General features: G+C 53.4%; 1 protein-coding gene across 1 annotated transcript in view; it reads left to right on the forward strand.

Moving 5' to 3' along the window:
• The window catches only part of LOC112105768 (zinc finger protein ZFPM1), a 122,847-nt gene that overhangs the window by 41,378 nt on the left and 62,752 nt on the right, over positions 1-18,717 (forward strand). The window contains exons 2-3 of the mRNA XM_024198688.2: positions 11,813-11,944; positions 17,435-17,530. Of these exons, the coding sequence (XP_024054456.2) occupies positions 11,813-11,944; positions 17,435-17,530 (228 nt within the window). The remainder of the gene's footprint in view (positions 1-11,812; positions 11,945-17,434; positions 17,531-18,717) is intronic.

Raw genomic sequence — 18,717 nt, forward strand, 5'->3', positions numbered from 1 at the left:
CAAGCATCTGGTTTGCCAAGGTGTGTGATCTGGGGTGGGAACGACCTCGGCTGCCTTCAGAGGAGCAGGAGTTCTCCCCGGAGACAGGGGTTTATCTAGCTCTTCCGGGGGTGCCGCTCTCCTCCTGCTATCTGTGTCCCCCATGTTCCTTACACAAACAGGGATTGCCAAGGGTGGGAGGACAGGGAAAGGCTCCAGCTACGTTATCCAGCCTCCGTCCCATGAATCCCAACCCCTCCTGCTCCTCCTGTTAGCTGGGAGAGGAAGCAGCAAGCTCGCCCGACGCCAGCTGTGAGCTCCAGTGGATCAAGGGCTGGGAGGTGTGCAGCTGGGGGCAGAGGTGGCTGTTAAGGTCCTGGACCGAGCTGACGGGCAGAACTCAATACACTGCTTCATTTGTATTTGTCTTCTGGTAGCATCTGGGGGCCCCCGATGCGATCAGGGCCCTATTGTGCTAGGAGCTGTACAGAGAAGGAGAGGGACAGTCTCTAACCCAAAGAGCTTATTGTCTGAATAGACGCAACAGGCAAAAGAGGGAGGTTGGGGGACGATAACTTGCCTAAGGTCACACAGCAAACTAGTGGTATGGAAGGAAGGATTCAGCCCCATTTCTCTACTAACTTAGAGCCACTTCTGGATCACCCTTAAGTCCATGGCAGGCCTGGCGGACTGTCTGACTCACGCATGCGCACGCCCTACGAGTTTACATTCAGCATCTGGTGGGGAACATTTCAGCTGATCAGACCCTTTGTAAACCAGCGAAACTTCTCTATGGGGATGGCGTCGCCAGCTCTCCCGAGCCTGGAGAGTTCGTTTTTTCTCAGTTCCTCTGCCCCTGGAGTCCTTTGACTGCGTGAGAACCTGTCCTTTCATTTAAAAAAAAAAAAAAGCAGCATGTGTCTAGCCCTCGCGGCTCCAGAGAGGAGCTTGGAAGTATAGGCCCCAAGGCAGGTAAGGAAACCCCCAAACTGAAAATCCCATGATTGGTTTCATAAAAATCAAACTGCTTTTGCAGAGAGAAGAATAAATTTGTGGATTTTTGTTATTTTTAAAGGCTCGGGGTTGGCAACACTGGGGCCCCTACCCTGTGGCAGTGCAGAACTGTCCTGGAGGATCAAACATATTTTAGCTGAAGATATGAGCCTGTTTGTCTTGTCGTTGTCTCCCCTTCCCCCCGCCCCTCCCACACTGGGAGAGCGATGGACGGAGAACAGATTGTCATTTGCCCTGTGGATTCGCCTCCTCCTCTGATTTCCAAGCCGGTGGGAAAGTCTGAATCTGTTGCTATTTTCTATCTGTTATCAAGGCCTCTTATCGCTTCGCTCTTGTCTGCATGCCTGCTTTCGGATAGTCCAGGGTCTCTCCCTTGGCAGCCTGGAAACAAACTTTTTTTCAAAATTTGCTGGATAAATGAGAGGGATCAAGAAAAGGTTTATTGTTCAGATGCTGAAAGAAGTTTAATGGAGTGAAATGATCAAATAATTACCTGTGTAATGACAATTTTTCTGACCCGCACCCTCTTTGCTTCCTGACTGTGAATATTGTGTCAGTCTCTTGGTGTTAACACTGATCACCAAAAGAGGGAGGTTGGGGGTTACGGAAAGCACTTCATTTTGTCTAGTACCGTGTATACAAACTACAGTCTGGTATCTAGGGATTTAGTATGGCAAGGGGTGGGGGGAGGGGTGGCTACACAACATTACACTTGCTAAATGGATTTACCTTCCATGGCCACATGAGGTGTGGAGAAGCACCCCCTGCTCTAATCTTCTGGTAATGAACAAGTGGCCTTCCTAGGTAGTAATTAGACTTGTGGGGAGATGGATGTGCTAAATATCCCTACTCTATAGATGAAATGAAGCAACTTGCCTGCAATCAGCACAGGAAGTCTGTCACTGGACCAGGGATTGAACCTGGGTCTCTTCAATCCAGGACCTTTGCTCTTAGACCACCCTTCCTCCCCATATATTTAATTGTTCAGCCCGCTTGCTAGGGCTGGAAAATAAAAACCTGTTTGCAAATAACTTCTCGTTGTCGTTCACATTTTCCAAGCGGCTCTGCTGTCTGCTGACTCAGGCAGACGTTGCTACGTGTATTGCGCTTGGTTTATGTGTTTAACGATTTTTTTCTTTGTGATTGGGGGTGGTGGCTAGAAATCTTTATTTTGTTTTTAATGGAAGCATCAGAACCTGGAGTACAGCTGAGGAGTGAATCCCACAGACCGGAGGGATGCCACAGCCCAGCTGGTAGAATCTTTAACCGGCCATCGTCCTCCCTTGTACTTCTTGCCACGGCTCTATAAAGTGTTCTTTTGAGCATCCTCTTGGCATGTGGCAAACAAAGCTGTGGGGCCAGTCTGCAGAAGGGTTAAGAAACTGGGAGGACAGTTTTGAACTGAGCCTGAAACGCAGCAGGAGGGCTGGGCGGGGTAAGTGGGGTGGAAGGGGTCCTGCTTCTTTGTATTCATGGGAAGGCAGGAGGCAGCATCTCGACCCTGCTGGCGAGCTGATGCCTGGTGCTGACACTGGATGTGCCATTTTCCCTTTCAAAGCTCAGCCTGGCTGTTTCTGTTCCTGCGCTGGTAGCTGCTAACTATCCTTATCCACCCCCTGCTCTAATCCTCTGGTAATGAACGAGTGGCCTTCGTAGGTAGTAATTAGGCTCTGTGGGGAGACTGATGTGCTAAATATGAACCTGTCGTCCTCCTCAAAGTGGGCATTTCAAGGACTCGTCAGGAGATTATCTCGGCTGTCCTGATCCTGAAAGGGATGATTGACAGCCCACACAGCTTAGTTTGTCACTCACACTTTCTCTCTCTCTCTCGCAGTCTCTCCAAATAAAATAAAGTAAACCCAAAATCCGGCTGCTCCAGCCCGCCGCGGTTGTTGCTGGAGAAGGGAGAGGGCTAGAGCCTGGCACCAGTCTGGCTTCATGGCATTCCAGCTGCTGGCAGGAGCCTTGCTGAGCCAATGGGGGTGTGTGCGTGGGGTGGGCATCTAAGAAATGGGGAGTAGAGGTGGAACTCTTCCTGCAGCAGCCCGTGCAGAGACCCGTGAGTGGCTTGTAGCAGGAGTGTTGACACACAGGCCAAGATTTTCAGAAGCCGCCGGTGACTTTGGGCACCTCCATTTTTGGGGTGCCCCAACTTGACACCTAAAAGAGGCCTGATATTTTTTTCGGAAGGTGGTAGTACGGCTTTCTGGAAAACCGGCTCCTTTAGTGTGTGTCAGATTGGGACAACCCCTCCCCCCGATAAGTGACGCCCCAAATCGCCAGTCACTTTCGGAGTTGCTGGGTGTGTAAATGTATCCATGAATCCCTGGTCTGGGTAACACGGTGGTTCGCCCCAGTCCCCTGACACGTAAGAGTCTTGTGTCTGAACTCGAATTCTAACCCTCGCTGCGCCTCCTCTCCAGAGGGCTTGGCAGTTAGCCCCTCACACGCCCCCGGGGAAGCAAGGGTTATTGTCCCAATCTCTCAGACTGGGAACCCGAGGCTCAAAGAGAAGAGACTTGACTGAGGCCACAGGTGCAGCAGTAGAGGTTGGAGTTGGTGGGTGCTGACCCACGTGTGGCAGATACAAACTTTCTGTGGTCGAGGCTGGGGAAGAAAGAGCCGTCGCTTAACAGCTTTCCCACATGTCCCATCTGTAGGACAACAGTGAGAGCCTGCATCTGAGCCAGAGTTTGTGACGGCCCCACGCCTCCTAATCCGATGGGAGAGTGGAGCACCTGGAATTCAGTGAGGAAATGAGGTGGGGCTTCAAACCCCAGCACTCTTGGGAACATCGGCTCAAAAGCCCTTCTGTGGAGAGTGGGGTAGCACATCTTAATTATCAACTCCTGAAGGCAAGGGAGACGGCGCCTGAGAAGAGAAGAGGTGCTAAGTACTTCCCAAAGTTTGGGGGGTTGCTTTGGGTGAGTGGGGAAATAAGCATTTGTTGGAGGGTTGCTGGGGGTGGAGAAATGTTGCCCTCAAGAATAAAACTCTCAAATTCTCCTGCCAATGCCTCTCTTGACGTGCGAGTAGCTTTCGCTGCAAGGTGAGAATTGGTGGCAACTTCGTACATCTTGGAGTCACGTACATGAGGGTGGATGAAACCTGTTACAAGGGCTCGAAGAAACAGTTTGGTGGGAGCGGGTAGGAAGCTGACGTGAGAGAAGGCTGTTCCGCTCTGCAGGATCTAGGGGCTTGTTTACCTGGGAAAGTCTCTTGCCAATTATACCAGTAAATTGATCTAATTATACTGATATAGCCCCTTCCAAATATACATAAACTACCCCCCCACACACACACACACACACAAATGTGCCTTTTATACCAGACAAAGTGTCCACATGAGGAGTTGAACTCATAATTATACCAGTATAAATTCACACATTGGCTTATACCGGTATAACTTCCCCGTGTAGACAAGCCCTCAGCTTTTCTTAAAAGTATTGGCTTCTAATCCTTGTGCTTTGATGCAAGTCTTCCAGACCTGAACTGAGTGCACCACTGCACTCCAATGCTGCCAATGCTGATCCGAGATCTAAGCTGCTGAAGACCAAAACCTGACTACACAGTTTTCATTGCTGCTACCTAGGGAGCCCATCCATGTGAAATTGACAAGCCAGGTCAGTTTCACACTTGCAGCCTTGGAAAGAGCTGAGAACAATGGTGATCCAGAGCTGCCCTCTGGGGGTCGGGGACCCAAAAGAGAGCGAAGCAGGTGAGACCTCTGCACCCCAGCAGCGGCTAAGAAACTGATGGAGGGACAGAGGTGGCGTCCCCGAGCAGGGTCCAGGTACCTGATGGGTATCCCGGCACCCTTTTGCCCTCCCGCTTCTCCAGTAACTATGTGGAGGCAGGTGGCTTCTCACTTGGCCATTGCCCCTGGATAGGGGAGCCTCTTGTCTTAGTTGAATATTGTGGCTATGAGGTTTCTGGTCATTTCAGACCCTATGGGAGGACGGGGCAGCAGATAGGGGAACAATGTTGGGATAAGTTAAAGCAATGGAAAGTGTGTGTGTGTGTGTGAGAGACACAGACACACACACAGACACACACACAGAGTCATGGAGGGGAAAAAATACACCTGATTAGTGATAGGAAAGAAAGGTGTGGAATAGTGGGGCAAAGCCAGGAATGGAAAGAAGGTAAAACAACAACAGAGGAGATGTACTAAACTACACTGCCTACGATCTGTTGAGTTCCGGGTTGATGGTAGATGGCTACAGTGAACAACACGCAATTGTTACATTCCTTTACATTACAGGAGGGGGGTATAGCTTGGGGGTGGAGGACACAGGTGATTGGGCTAATAGGTTTTTCCCAAGTCTTGTCTCTGACCAGTCCTAGTATGCTGTCCCTTACACCCTGAGGTATAATGGGCTTGTTCTGTAGGATATTCAGTTTTCTGGAACTTTCAACTACCCCCTCCCATCCTGCCAAACAAAAATGTTCTACCCCTTCTTCCCGCCACCAGCCAAGCCATATATTAATAGCCCTGATCTCATCCGGGGCCGGCCTTCACATGGTTAACTTTGTCACATCATCTCAGATTAATGCAAGTTTTTACAATCGCTGTAATTTAAAAAAGAAATCCTTCCTTGTTATCAAAAAAAAAAAAAAAAAAGAGAGAGAGAGAAAGAGAAGGGGGGGTGTGGAGAATAGTTAATCGTCTAAGCGGAGTATCTTGGAATGGAGCATTTTTTGGCTCATCACCTCTCTGTAAAGCCAGCCTCAGTAATTCAGTTTTAAAGCATGAAAAAAGGGAGTTGATGAAATTCCACTATCAGCACTGAACCAATATGCAAAATATCTCGCCGAAAATCAAATAGCTATTATGTTTTCATTTCCATTTCAGCGTATTTGCTTAATGAAGAATAGACAGATCAGGCAAGCTGAGGGAGTCTGCGTGAGGTGATAACTGTGCAAGGCTTCCAGCAATCCCAGAGAAATGACGCTCCACTCATTGCTTCGTCTCTCTCTCTTTTTTTTTTTTTAAATATCCAGTAGCTCATTTAACCCGCACAGCTGGGAACATTGTTGCTCCTGGCACATTGCAGCCAGAGCGAGGGGTGCAAAGTTGCAAGTGTGGGGGTGCGAGGGGATGTTGGCCAGCGTATCTGCAAGCCAGATGGGGCACGATAGCTTGACCTTGTGTGCCAAGAATGTGGGGCTGTGGTGGAGGCACCGCAAAGCATCATTGATGGAGATACAACAATATTTTAGCTCCAGCCCCTGCCCGGACCTGCACTTTCTCCTGGGCACAGCAGAGGTTGGGAGTCAGTTTTCCTTGAACGCCTGCACATGCATTATCTGGGTTCACAGGCCCCGGGATCCTGAGCGCTAGCTACTGAGTGAATGACTTTACTCTCCCTGAAATGCGGCCATGTCTTGGCCCGGCACAGGGACGCACTGCCGAGACACCCATTGCATTCCGTGACGCTGTACGCAGCAGGGGCTTCCATTGTTAAAGTGCAGGGTTTCCCAAAACCGCTGCTGTGATCCAGGGTCCTGTTGTGCCAGATCTGAACTATTTAATGCTTGGCATCAATCCAAAAAGGCTTGGTGCCTTGGTGTCTGAGAAGCACCTTTTCCACTGGAAGAGGATCTCATGAAGGAGAGAGATAGACCTAAAGTTCAACAAGACCAACACATGGGTGGGGGGCCCTCCACCCCTCCCTTCCTTTGTGAGAGTGAATTTGGTGCTTATAGGTGCCAAATTGACATCCCTGGAGCCCAGGATCCATTTGTTCTCAGAACAAACACAGTACATGCAGCGACACTACAACCCACCTCCACACTGCCCCACAGATGGGCCCTAGAGGTGGCCATGCTGGAGTTGGATGGGGTTGTTCCATGGCTCAGTCAGTCTTTGGGGTCTCTCTTTAACCAGAGGCCTAGCTGTGGGGATGATGATGCTCCTTACGATGTTGGTGTCCATCTCCTGGTGACGCGGCTGGATGCCTAATCCTGATCTGGGGCCTGGTGGTGGAAGGGGCCCAGTCCCTTTTTTCAATCTAATGAGTCATCCAGCTTTTGCCTCTCATCAGAATTAATGAGCCTGATTCAGAATAAGGAGTGGAAGGCCCTAGAATAATCCATCTGGCAAGAGGGGTTCAGGGAAGCCCCTGTCTGAATAGATTCCTGTTCTGTCAGGCTCGATTAATATTATTTTGTATTATGGTAACACCCAGAGTCCCAGGTCGCGATCGGGGCCGCGTTGCAATAGGAGCTGTCAAAACCCCGAGTGACGGTCCAGCTAGGAGGGTGAGGATTCTCTAAACAGGATTCCTGCCCTTCGCTGGGGCCCAGAATTGCTGCTGGGTGACGTCTGAGGGCGTGGCTGGGTGGTCAGTGCTGAGTACAAGCAGCCCTGGGCTACCTTGGGCACGACAGTGACAACTGAACAGATAGAGGCCAAGTGTGCGTGTGCCTACGTCTGTGTGATTTCCCTGCTTGTGTCTGCATGCTCGTACTAGCTCAATGGGTAGAAACCGCAGCGAAGCCACGGGCGCACGGAGAGTGGCAGAGGGGGCATGGCTGAGCCATGCAGAGTGTGCACCCACTGGAAACCAGCTCAGCCGTGTTTCTGCTACCCCTACCCGTGTTACGGTGGCTATGCTGCTATTAGTACTCGGGGTAGCTCGAAGAGAGCTAGCGGGAGGATGCAGCCCTGAGCAGGGGAACCACACCCCTAGCTTGTAGCGTGTACGTCGCTTGTGTCCCATCCCCCCCATCTGTTCTCCTCTGGCGAGGACTGGCCTTTCCTGCCCACAGAGGGGGGATGGAAGAGAGGGGAAGGAGGAGAGAATCGGGTTAACTTTATCAGACGCCCAAGAGCCGTGAAAGAAAAAATTACCCTAACAATGTTTCATTTACCGCGAGAGAAACGATTTGTTAGCCGGCAATTGTTTCTGAATATTATCAGAGTCTTTTTAATTGTGCTGGAACTGAAATTAGCAGAATTAGAATAAATTGCCTTCCCTTCTCCGGCAGCCTCTTTATTCACGCTTATTGTTGTCTGCTTTGTATAGATTATGGGCCCTTTGTTCTCCCGGTGTAAATAGACATGCCTGGAGTCAGAGAGTGGCTGAGGTCTGGAGAAATGCGCTGTGCGGTTTTATCCCCCTTCCCCTTTTTGGTGGGAGCTGCTTGCCATATTTGGAGGCCGGAGGTTCCAGGCCTGGTTAGGCTTGGAGGATGCGATGGTCTGTTCCCGGGGAATCGGTTTGATTGTGTTTTGGTGTTTGATCTCTCTCTCTCTCTGTGCTGGAGAGCTCATCACCACAGCAGCGTTCCCTTACGCGGCTCCGTCATTAGGAGCAGGCTTCTCTTCTTTAAGTGACTACAGTTTTATTTTTGAACCTGGCTGGTTCGGTCACTGCACAGACTGCTGTGGCCTCGGCGCACTGAGGCGATTGACGTGTGGGGTAACTGGCTGGTCAAATCTGCAGTCTGCAAGTGGTCTAATGGATGGATGACCTGCCAGGCAGTGCCTCCTGGGTATGGTGGGACTCATTCTGCTGCTCCTGCGTACAGTGGAAGTCCCCCTCTTGGCTGCATGGTGTGTGTGTGGGGGGTTCAATCGTGCAGTGGTTTTCAACCTTTTTTCATTTGTGAACCCCCTTAAAAATTTCCAAATGGAGGTGCAGAACATAGAACGGCCAGACTGGGTCAGACCAAAGGTCCATCTAGCCCAGTATCCTGTCTTCTGACAGTGGCCAATGCCAGGTGCCCCAGAGGGAATGGGAAAGGGAAAGGGGTGCAGACCCCTTTGGAAATGTTAAACCTAGTCTGTGGACCCCAGGCTGAATACCACTGCACTAGCACATCCAAACCTCTCCATGTGGTCCCCAGGCTCCTGGGCCAGCCTGCCATGAGCTGGAAGAGACAGCATTCTGGGTAACAGTATGCAAACGAGTTGGCCAGCGGTCCTATTCTGGAATTCCTGTCTCCAGCGCTAGCAGCATTTGACTTGCCCTGAGTTAGACGTGCCTGTCGCAACCGCTTGACATGGGCGTGTCTGCTGCGAACCAGGTGGTTTTCGAGAGGAGGCTGACTAATCCCTGAGGAGTTGGTCCTGCTGGAGCTAGTCTGTGTGGCACAGCCACGTGGCTGCACAGTGGAACTCAAGTTAGAAACGCGACGCAACCCACGCTCCGATCCGGAGGCTGCAAGGGCAAAGCCTTCTCCAGCTCTGGGGTGAGCTCGGCGTACGTGGGACCCACTGAGGTGTGTGCGTTCCGCGTCCCCTCTTGGTGCTCAATCAGCAGAGGATGGGAGTTTACCACCCTAGCTAGAAAGCTTGGCTTGTCAGCTCCAGCTATAGCAGCTCACCCTCCTAGCACTGGAGGCCTCTGCTTCAAGCCCCATTGTGTCTGCCAAGATGGCATCATTGCATAGACACATGGCCCAGCCGTGTTAGACTCTGCTCCAAGGAATTCAGCCTGTCTTCGTTTATGATTGCACAGAACATGAGGGCAGAGGATGTCCTTCGCACCTTGAGGAGCCCACTCCCTTAAGGAGCCAGCATTGTTCTCCCTTGATTTGCCATGCCGTGGCTTAGCTGTCGGTCAAATGGGATGATGATAATCCAGAGGAATGTTTCAAACCTGAATTCACTGATGTCTGTAAAGGGCTTTAAGGTCCTCCGGAAGATGCTCTGGAAAAACCCAATGTGTAGTAGCGGCTTCCAGAAGCTGGGAATGGGCGACAGGGGATGGATCACTCAATGGTTACCTGTTCTGTTCATTCCCTCTGGGGCACCTGACATTGGCTACTGTCAGAAGACAGGATACTGGGCTAGATGGACCTTTGGTCTGACCCAGTATGGCTGTTCTTATGTGTTTGCAAACATTTCAGTATTGCCCCATGCAGCCTGTGTGGCCTTGCCAGTGAGATGAAGGCAGCCCCACCCCAGAGTAAAGTGAGTGGGGAAAGCTTCCTTTAACCCCTGCCCCCCCAACTTCCCAAGGGGCATGTCAAAATAATCCTTTCTCTCCTCTGCCCCCCGTCCCTCTCCCTATGGGCCCCAGACGCCAGCGCGTGAATCAGTCTGGCTGCTCCTATCCCTACGGACATTGTGAAACAAGGGCTTTGTGAGTGCCGAGAGAAGCCTGTTCCGTTGTCACGGTCCGCCTGGTGCCCAGCTGCGGGAGTTCGTGCCGTCTCATGGGTGGCTCCTTGGGATCTCTGTGAAACAAGTGGAGACGGCTTCGGCCCAGTTCCCTGCACGCCTTAACATGGCAAGAGACATCCTTGCCGCTGGGCCCCATGTTAGCAGTGTGAGACCAAAGCACTTGCCGGATGGGTGGGAGGCAAACCACCCAGGTGAAGCCCCTGGGACTTCTAACTCCGGATGGGCAGGGCGGTGGGGGGGGAAGGGACCCCTCTCCTTTCTGTCCCACCAGGTAGGAACTAGAACACCCCCCTGCCCGAGATAACAGAGCTCCCTGCCTCCAGAAGCAGATAGGTTCAAACAAGCCGTGTGATTAGGAGTAGAACCTAGAAGGAACTAAAAGCATCTCCTATCTAGCCATGGCCTCAGCCCCTCTTCTTTTCCTGCCTTACTGGTTTCTTTCAGACACCCCTCTTCTCCACCCCCCCACCTCCCCGCCCGGCTCTGAGCTGTCCAGATCGCTCTCTGCTGAGCGGGTCGCATGTTTGGAGAGCACCGTTTACAAGGCGCAGAGACATTTGTAGCCTTAATGTATTTCCTTCAATAACGTGTGTCTGCGGCGGCTGGCGGAGCTTATAGAAGTGACAGTAAGACTAGCCTGGCTTTGTGTGGGCTGGCACGGGATGAGCCTGCTAGCCGGGCCGGGGGGGAGAAGAGCTCTGGAGGGCTGGGGTTGAGCTGTACCCGGGTCCCTTTGTTATGTCAGTGAAGGAAATGGCCTTCACCCTGGGTGCTGCGATGCGAGTGCCCTGGAGACCCTCCCCTGGGCATTGTTCATTGCATATTGATCCCTTTCTGGGAGGCTGCTTGCAGACTCTGCCTACGAGTCAGTGATGCCAGTGTTCTGATCAGTGCTGGGGGTGCTGAGCATGGAAAACACTGGAGTCCGCCCTGGGAAGCGCTTCTCAGCTGTTGAATTCCTCTTGCACATAGAGCTGAGTGAATCAGAGCTGGTATAAACCCTGCTCCTCCTCCCCCAGAAAAAATCCACTCTGGCACTCAGTGTCTCTCCCCCCGCCATAGTAATGGACTGGTTCATGGGGAGGAACTGCTGCTAGTCTATCAGGACGCCCTCAATGTTCTCTGCGATTGGAGTGTGTGGCTTTGAAATCCGTGTTCTTGCAGGTAGGGTTTTTGGAAGGACCCATTCCATCTGCCCAGGAGAGTGTGTGTGTGTGTGTGTGTGTGTGTGTGTGTGTGTGTGTGAGAGAGAGAGAGTATCTAACATCTGGAGTGCTGTGTGTCACTGAAGCATCTTCCTTCTGCTCCTAGCAGGAAGGAGAGGACAAAGGAACATATCTCTTAGAAATTAGCATGTGTCTGTTTGTCTGCTGCTTTCCCTGGAAGTGGAAGAGGTCGGAAACCTTGGGGAGGAAACACTTCTGGGGGGGTGGCTCTCCAAGCCCTGACGAGAACAAGGCACTCTATCAGCCTTGTGCTGTGAAATGCCCCCCTGTGGACTATGGATGCTTCAGGGTTTGCAACAGGTGGCTTCCCATCTTCCCTCCCCAGTGAAGAAAGGGTGAGACTCTGCCTGATGAAAACTGCTAACCAGGCCTTTGTGCCAAGCGCCTGCCTGGACGTGTGGTCCGAGGGCGCTGCCTTCTCCTCACTTACCTGTCGGACTCCTATTGTGTTTTGAAGGTTCCTTTGGGGAGATGGAGGAAGGCGACGACGCCCCGGCAGAGGAGAATAGCCAGGCTGAGAGAGAGGGTGCAGCATCAGCCCAAAATGGATCTGCAGAGTGTGATGCCTCAAGCCCTCTTGGCAGTGAAGGTAAGTCCTGCTCTGGTGGCTTGTGGCTGTGGAGTTACTGCTCTGCTTGCTTGGGCTCTCGTGTAAAGCCGCATATGGTGAGAGAAGCTCCCTGCCCAAGGGCGTCAGTAGCCTTCTACTTAATGGGGGAGCAGGGGGCGGTAAGGCAAGCAGCAGAAGTGCAAGCCCACCAGGTCGCCCCCTGGCCCGCGTGCCTCAACTCTGCTCCGGAGACAATACCCGGATTGCTTCTTCTCCAAGGCCTGTCCACTGCTTGGCCTCTAAGGCCCCCTTCGAAGACGCTAGTGAGTGTTGATTGGGATTATCCAGTGGGCCCCTGAGCGGGGGCTTACCAGGGTGGGGTGTTAGGCGAACCAGGTGGAGGCACTCACAGGGGTCCTGGCAGCTCTGTATTTGAGGAGCTGGGTTCCTCTTGGCTCTCCAGTGGTTGGATCGCTGCCTTTGTTGGAGGGCTGGCTCCCCTGGCCTTTAACGTGCCACAGACATGATGTGGGAAAGAGGAGCATTGTGGTCTCGGCGTGGGCTGCTCCTGGACCCGCTGTGGCTGAAGAGCGGCCAGTCTGGCCCCTCGCTGGGGCTGTATCTGAGATCCCGCCTCCCCCGTCTATCAGGTGTCTGGGGTGGGCTCTGCTCCGGGGGAGTGCAAGAGGTTGTGGTGCATCAAAGAGCAGGTTAACGTTTGGCTTAGTTGCTCGTGGGGGCTTTTCCATGCTCGGTCCTCCCCAGGGCCCCCTGCCCCAGGTGGGGAGCAGCCGTCGGGCGTGGGTAGCACAACCCACTCTGTTGTTACAAGACTGGCAGAATGACGCCATCACAACTGTCACCTGCAGATCCGAATCCATGCGAGCGCTGTGCTCGGCCCATCCCTGACCCGCTCCCCTCCGGCTCTGCACAAGGAGACTTCTCCCTGGTGTCGGGGGAGCTGCTGGCTGGGCCCGGGGCTCCGTGACCACCATCTCCCTCCGGGCCTCTGTCCCTGCAGGGTTCACAACTCCACACAAACGTGGCATGTGTTCGGCTCCTTGTTTGGCGATCGGCCTGGGAGGAGCAACTTCCGTGGGGCCTGAGATCTGGCAAAAGGCACCCAGGCCTCCACCTTGAAATGCTTCCTCACCTCACCCTCCCGTCAGAAGGGGCCCTGGCACGGTAATTCTGGCTTTGGTCCAGCCGGTGCCCCTTTGCCCCAACTTGTCCCAGTGCAGCCAGTGGAAGGAGGAGATGGGCTCTTCCTGTGGTCACTGTAGGGCCGTTTCTTGACCCGTCTCGCTCTGAGCGGCCCCTTTGCTTGGCAGTCTGGTGGAGGCAAACTGAGCTTGTATGGGGGAGGGTTTTGGGAGCCAGAAGCAGGCGCATGGAAACTTGAGGTGTGATACTGACACGGGGCTGACTGCTAATTGGTCTCTTGGCTGCATTTCAGCTCTTCTAACCGTCCCTGTGCAGTGATGTGAGGACAGCCTCCCCTAGAGCGCACGAGCTCAGCGTAGGGGTACGTCTCCAAGGAGGCGGGGGGGATGCAGGAGTGGGGGATCTGGCTAGTAGGTACAGGGCTGCATTGCATTAAATGCGCCAGTGCAATCTGGTGACATTGGCTACCAGGTACAAAGTGACCCCTAAAGTGGAACCAGCCTGCAGCCGCTAAGGATTGTGGGACAGGGTCGTGGATAGCTGGCCCTCTCCCCAGTGGAAATGTGCACATGATGTTGCACGGCTGTCATGGTGATGTCACTGGAGGAAGTTGCCCTGGTTAGGCATGGATCCAGTGGCGTGATGTGTGTTACCTTGTCTTTTGCTTCCTGTCTGAACAATCATGCAGCATCCCTGGCTGGCACGCAGCAATAATCCACAGCCGCACTGCACCCCAGCCTGGGAGGTGACTGCATTTGAGTGCCGGCACGAAGCGATCCTAGCTCTGGGGAGGGGGCGCGAAGTGTAATCAGTTAATGTTTGCAGTGCCCTTTGAGATCAATGGTGCCAGGGCAGGGCCAGGTGGTGATAATCAATCCAGTCGTGCCCCGGTGTGAGGGGTACCTGAGTCTTAGATCTGATGCACATTTTGGAGAGGGTTAGTTTCTTTCCCGTGCCCGGAGCTGAAACACCCTCTCCTCCCGTGCGCGGTGTGGATCGTAGACACCCCCCTTCCTGTGCCGGACCCCACCGGGTGGCTCTGGCAGTCAGATTCCGCAATTTCCCTGTGCTGGTGTTATTTCCTTGCAGGAACCCACCCTCCGTCAAAGTCCGAGACCTGCCATGATAGCAAAGGTTTCCGGAGATCGATGCCACTGGAAGATTCTGGCCTCTGACTTGGCAGTCAATAAACCGGAGCACTTGCCCCCTAGATAAAGGGAAGGAAAACTCCCAGCGGGAGGAGGCCTTGAGCAAAGGGAGCAGAATGTTAATCTCCTGATAATCTTCCCCGATAAGGGGCAGCTAACATGGTAGGAGCGCATGAGCTCCTCCAAGCCAGAGTCTTGTCCATGACCCTCTGTATCTCCCGCCCCGCCCTGTCCCCACTGAATGTGGCCATGGGTCATCCGCCAAGCGCGATGGTTGTCGAGGTGGTCCGGGGTGGGGGGGGGGCGTTGAAGGAGGCTCCTTTTGAGGAGAAGTGGTTTGTTGCTGGCAGACTTTGCTCCCCGCTGGGCTGGGCTGACAGAGGAAGCGAGTGGCTCTTTATCTGATTGGGGAGCTCAATGCAGTCCCGAGGTTGGGGGGTTAGGGAGCTGGAAACTCAGCCGGAGAGCTGCACCTGGCACTTGGCTGCTTTGATAAAAAGGTGATAGTGCAGATAACGCCGAGCAGCAATAACGGCCGCGAAAGCTTTCAGCGAGATGGATAAAAATCAATATGCCAGGCACTTTGATTTATAGCCAAAAATAATAGGACTTTTATACCCGGTGATTGATTTATTTGATGTTAATCATCCCGCTTATCACCTGTATTAATATCGCCAATGCCAGTGACGTCACCCAGGGGCGTTCTTTATGGCGCCTATCGATTTGGGCTTTGCCATGGTTATCCGCCCTGGACGTGAAGACAAACATGCACTTTGGGCGCTAATCTGTCGCACTGTCATATGCAGATAGGCTTATCGGCACCATCTTTAACAGCAGTTAATGGAGAAAATAATTGTTATCAAGTTGCTATGTAGACGCCACAAACAGAGCCATGCCGGGAGCTGTATTTCAACAGGCTCCCTGACATGGGGCCCTTGGTGGGATGGAAAGGCAAGGAGGTTCCTTTCCACAGGTTCCCTCAGGCTTCTGAACGTTAATGAGAACTTCCAAGTCCATAGAGAAGGAGAAAGGGGTTTGTGTCTCCAGACGCTCACCCGTGCTTGGTTTGCTCTCAGTCTCTGCTCTCTCTTTGCGTGTGTCATGTGCTTGAATGCTCCTCTGGCATGACTTGAAATTTATAAAAACCAGCACATCAGCCAATCCCCCTCTGTAGCAGAGTGAAGACTCACCGGCACAGCGCCTCCTGCTGGTCATCTTGGGAATTAGCTCTTGTCCAGCCCGGAGTGTCCTCTGCAGACCGTGTCCCTCCCGGGCCCCTCTACCTCAGGGTTCTGCCCTCCGCAGTACCCCCACTCTGGGTTTCCCCTCCCCAGGGAACCCCCAACCCTCTATCCCCACCTTGCCTCAGTGGCTACTGCCAATCGTCATCTAGCCCCCGTTCTCTGGGGCAGACTGCAGTCCATAATGATCACTCATCACTGGACCAGCTGCCTCTGCCCATCCCCAGGCTACACCTCTGTAGCCCCAGTACCTGCTTTGGGCCTTATCCAAGGCTCCCCAGCTCCTCCTGCCTTTCCCCAGCACTGCTCTGTTTCTGGTACCCTTCTCCCAGGCAGCCAGGTCCTCCTCTCTCCACAGCTAGAGAGACCGTCTGACCCAGCTCCTCCATGAGCCCTTATAACAGGGCCAGGTACGCCTGATTGGGGCGTGGCCGCTTCCCTTTCCTCTCAGGAGCGGGGTAACTGCCCCGCTACACTCTCCGTTAGCCGAAGGCCTTGCTCCCACCCGGTTAGTGTTGTGCGATATCCCTCTGCTTGGGGCAGATGACTGGAGACCGAGGGTCAGGTGTTGGCCCCGTGCCATTGCACAGTTGCGTTAGTGGGCAGTATCTCGCTGGTTGCATGTGTGCAGCTGATCACCATTCCGGGAGCATGTTTTGCTGATACAATTCTAAAAATCTGCCCCGAGTTGCTCTTAAATCTACAAATGCCAACTCTTCCCGCCCTGCTGCTCTCACCCCCACCCCCACGCGCATCCCTTCTCGCTTTCTCCCGTGTGGGCAATGCTCTTCTCTGGATCTGCGGTGGAGTTCCCTTGCATGCGTGGATAATACGAGTCCATTCCAGGTCCTTTCCCGTTCGATCTGCCAGTGCACCTCAGTTGCCCAACCCCCCTTGTTACTCTAATCCTATCTCCCAGGCCCCTGCTCACCACACCGCTTTGCCAGTACTCCTCTGACCTGGGTCCAGCTCTCCGCTGTGTTCTAGTCGTAAGGCCCCATGTCGCTTGCCCCATACACAAGCATGCTGCTACGTCAGTGGATGCTGCCCTTGCAGGACTCTCCCGGTACACCTGCGTCTTGACCTGGGGCACATCCGCTGTTCAAGTGGTTGGCTGGGCCCGCAGCAAGAACTACCAGCCCCATCAATTTGCACAGCAGTGGGGTGGTGTATGGACTAATACCTGCTTGAGAAGGGTGTCAAGGTGGCTGCTGTTCATTTGTTCACAGCTAGGAACCCAGGAGTCCTGGATGGAAAGGCTCCCTCCTGCTCGCTTGCACTGGGAATGCCTGCAGAGTAGGCAGGAAGGATTGGGGTTCCTGGCTTGGCATTTTATTAGTATTGGCGGTATCTTAATGCCTAGGGGAGCCCCATGGCTTAGGTGCTTTACAAACGCAGAAGAAAAAGACAGTCCCTGACCAAGCAGCTGCCAATCCAAGTACAAGGCAAGGGGCAACCGATGGAGACGGACCAATGGGGGAGCACGAGGAGGCCAGAATGACAGGCTGTGGTCTCAGCACACCAGCTGCCTTGGTTAGTTGTCAAGCTTTTTGTAGGCTTCGCTGCAGAGAGCTGAGGCTTGAGGAGGGATTTGAAGGGAGAGGATGAGGTGGCTTTGCAAGTGTTTACAGGAAGCTCTCCCCAAGCGCGGAGAGCAGCCTGGGAGAAAGAACGGAGGGGCGCCTGTTTGAGAAGGTAGCAACTGGGCAATGGAGGCTGGCGTCGTGGGCTGATGGGGATTGAGCTTTGAGGTTTTGGAAGTGAACGAGAGATGAGAAGGGTGGGGAAAGACCTGCAAACAGGCCGTGGAGCTCTACTCCATGAAGAACATCCTAGAGCGTTGCTTGCTATTGTGTCCCATTTGTGGTGGCCCTTTTCCGGTGGGTTTTGGGGCTGGCTAAGGACGGTGGGAAGTTGTGTCTGACGTTCCCCTTGAGCTTGTGCGACACGGTAACAGGCCGTTTCTTCCATTCCAGAAGCAGAGTCCAAAGAAGCCTCGGAAAGTCCGAAGGAGTCAAAAAAGCAGGAGCCTGGAGAAAATCCGCAGGAGCCGAACCCATGGAATGGGCCAGGTAAATCCCCCCCCGTCCCCAAAACGTGTCCTCTGCCCCATCCTGAACCCTGCTGGGACACCCTGCATCCTAAAGGAGGGAGGGCTCAGCAGCGTGTATCTCCACGGTTTCGTTTCCGTGCTGTCCCCGCTGAGAAGCATGGCTTACGCTGTCTTCCGGCTGAAAAATGCCAAGGCTGGACCTGGGATGGAGGCAGCGGCCATCCTGGCTTCCGGGTTTGATGGCTTTGACTTTTCTCTCTTGCTGCTCATTGTCTCTGGGCTCTTCCTTGGTTGGCCGGTCATGTATGACCAGGCAGGTATGACTGTCTTGAATGTCAGTGTCTTCCCGGGCCATTTGCCTTTCAAAGGGCTCCGTGGAGGCGGCTGGGAGCAGCTTGGCCGGCCAGTGACCTTCTGAGAAGAATGGGCGCCAATGTCTCAGGGCGTCTGTTCACACAGTGACACTGGGGTGATAGCTGGAGGGGGTGGGGAAGCAGGTGAGCAGCCTCCTGAAGTCAACCAGGAGACCTGAATAATGTTACACGGGGAGGAAACCCCACCCCCCACCCCCCCGACACAAACAGATTTAGTAGTGAGTGGGGCAAGTTACAAACTACTTGAATGTGTGGCCCAAGAAATGTAGGCATTGAGAGAAATACAGCGTCAATGGTGTATTTAGCCATTGTAGGCAGCAGAGACTCGGGATCCAAGCACCACCAAACTTCCTGCATCTGAAGGAGGGGAGAGGGTTGGACTCTGAATCCCAGATCCGAATGCCACATTTGTCCCCCCCATATTCCTAAATTCCAAGGCCAGAAGGGACCACTGTGATCATGTAGTCCGATCTCCTGCAGAACGCAGGCCAGAGAACAAAGGAAGCGCAGACGGTGGCCGAAGCCTGGGATTGAAACAGGAGCTGCATTCGCTCCCCTGTTCTGTACCTTCAACTCCTCTGTGGTGTGGCTTGCAGGCTTTGTTGCCTCCAGCCTCAAAACAGGTGCCATTGATCCTAAAAGAGGCCCAGAGCAGGGTAACAAAGGAGATCGGGGTCTGGTAGGATTTGTGTGTGATTGAATATTACAAACCTCAGGATTTAGCCAGGAGAAAGGAAGGTGCTGGAGGAGACACAGGTCCTGGCCCTGGCCCTTAACAGAAGAGTATGGGGTCGTTTGATGACATGGTGAGGGACAGTATATTCACCACTAA

This window comes from Terrapene carolina, unplaced genomic scaffold (genome assembly GCF_002925995.2).
Source record: "Terrapene carolina triunguis isolate 2854851 unplaced genomic scaffold, T_m_triunguis-2.0 Scaffold33891, whole genome shotgun sequence".
Taxonomy (NCBI): Eukaryota; Metazoa; Chordata; order Testudines; family Emydidae; genus Terrapene; species Terrapene triunguis.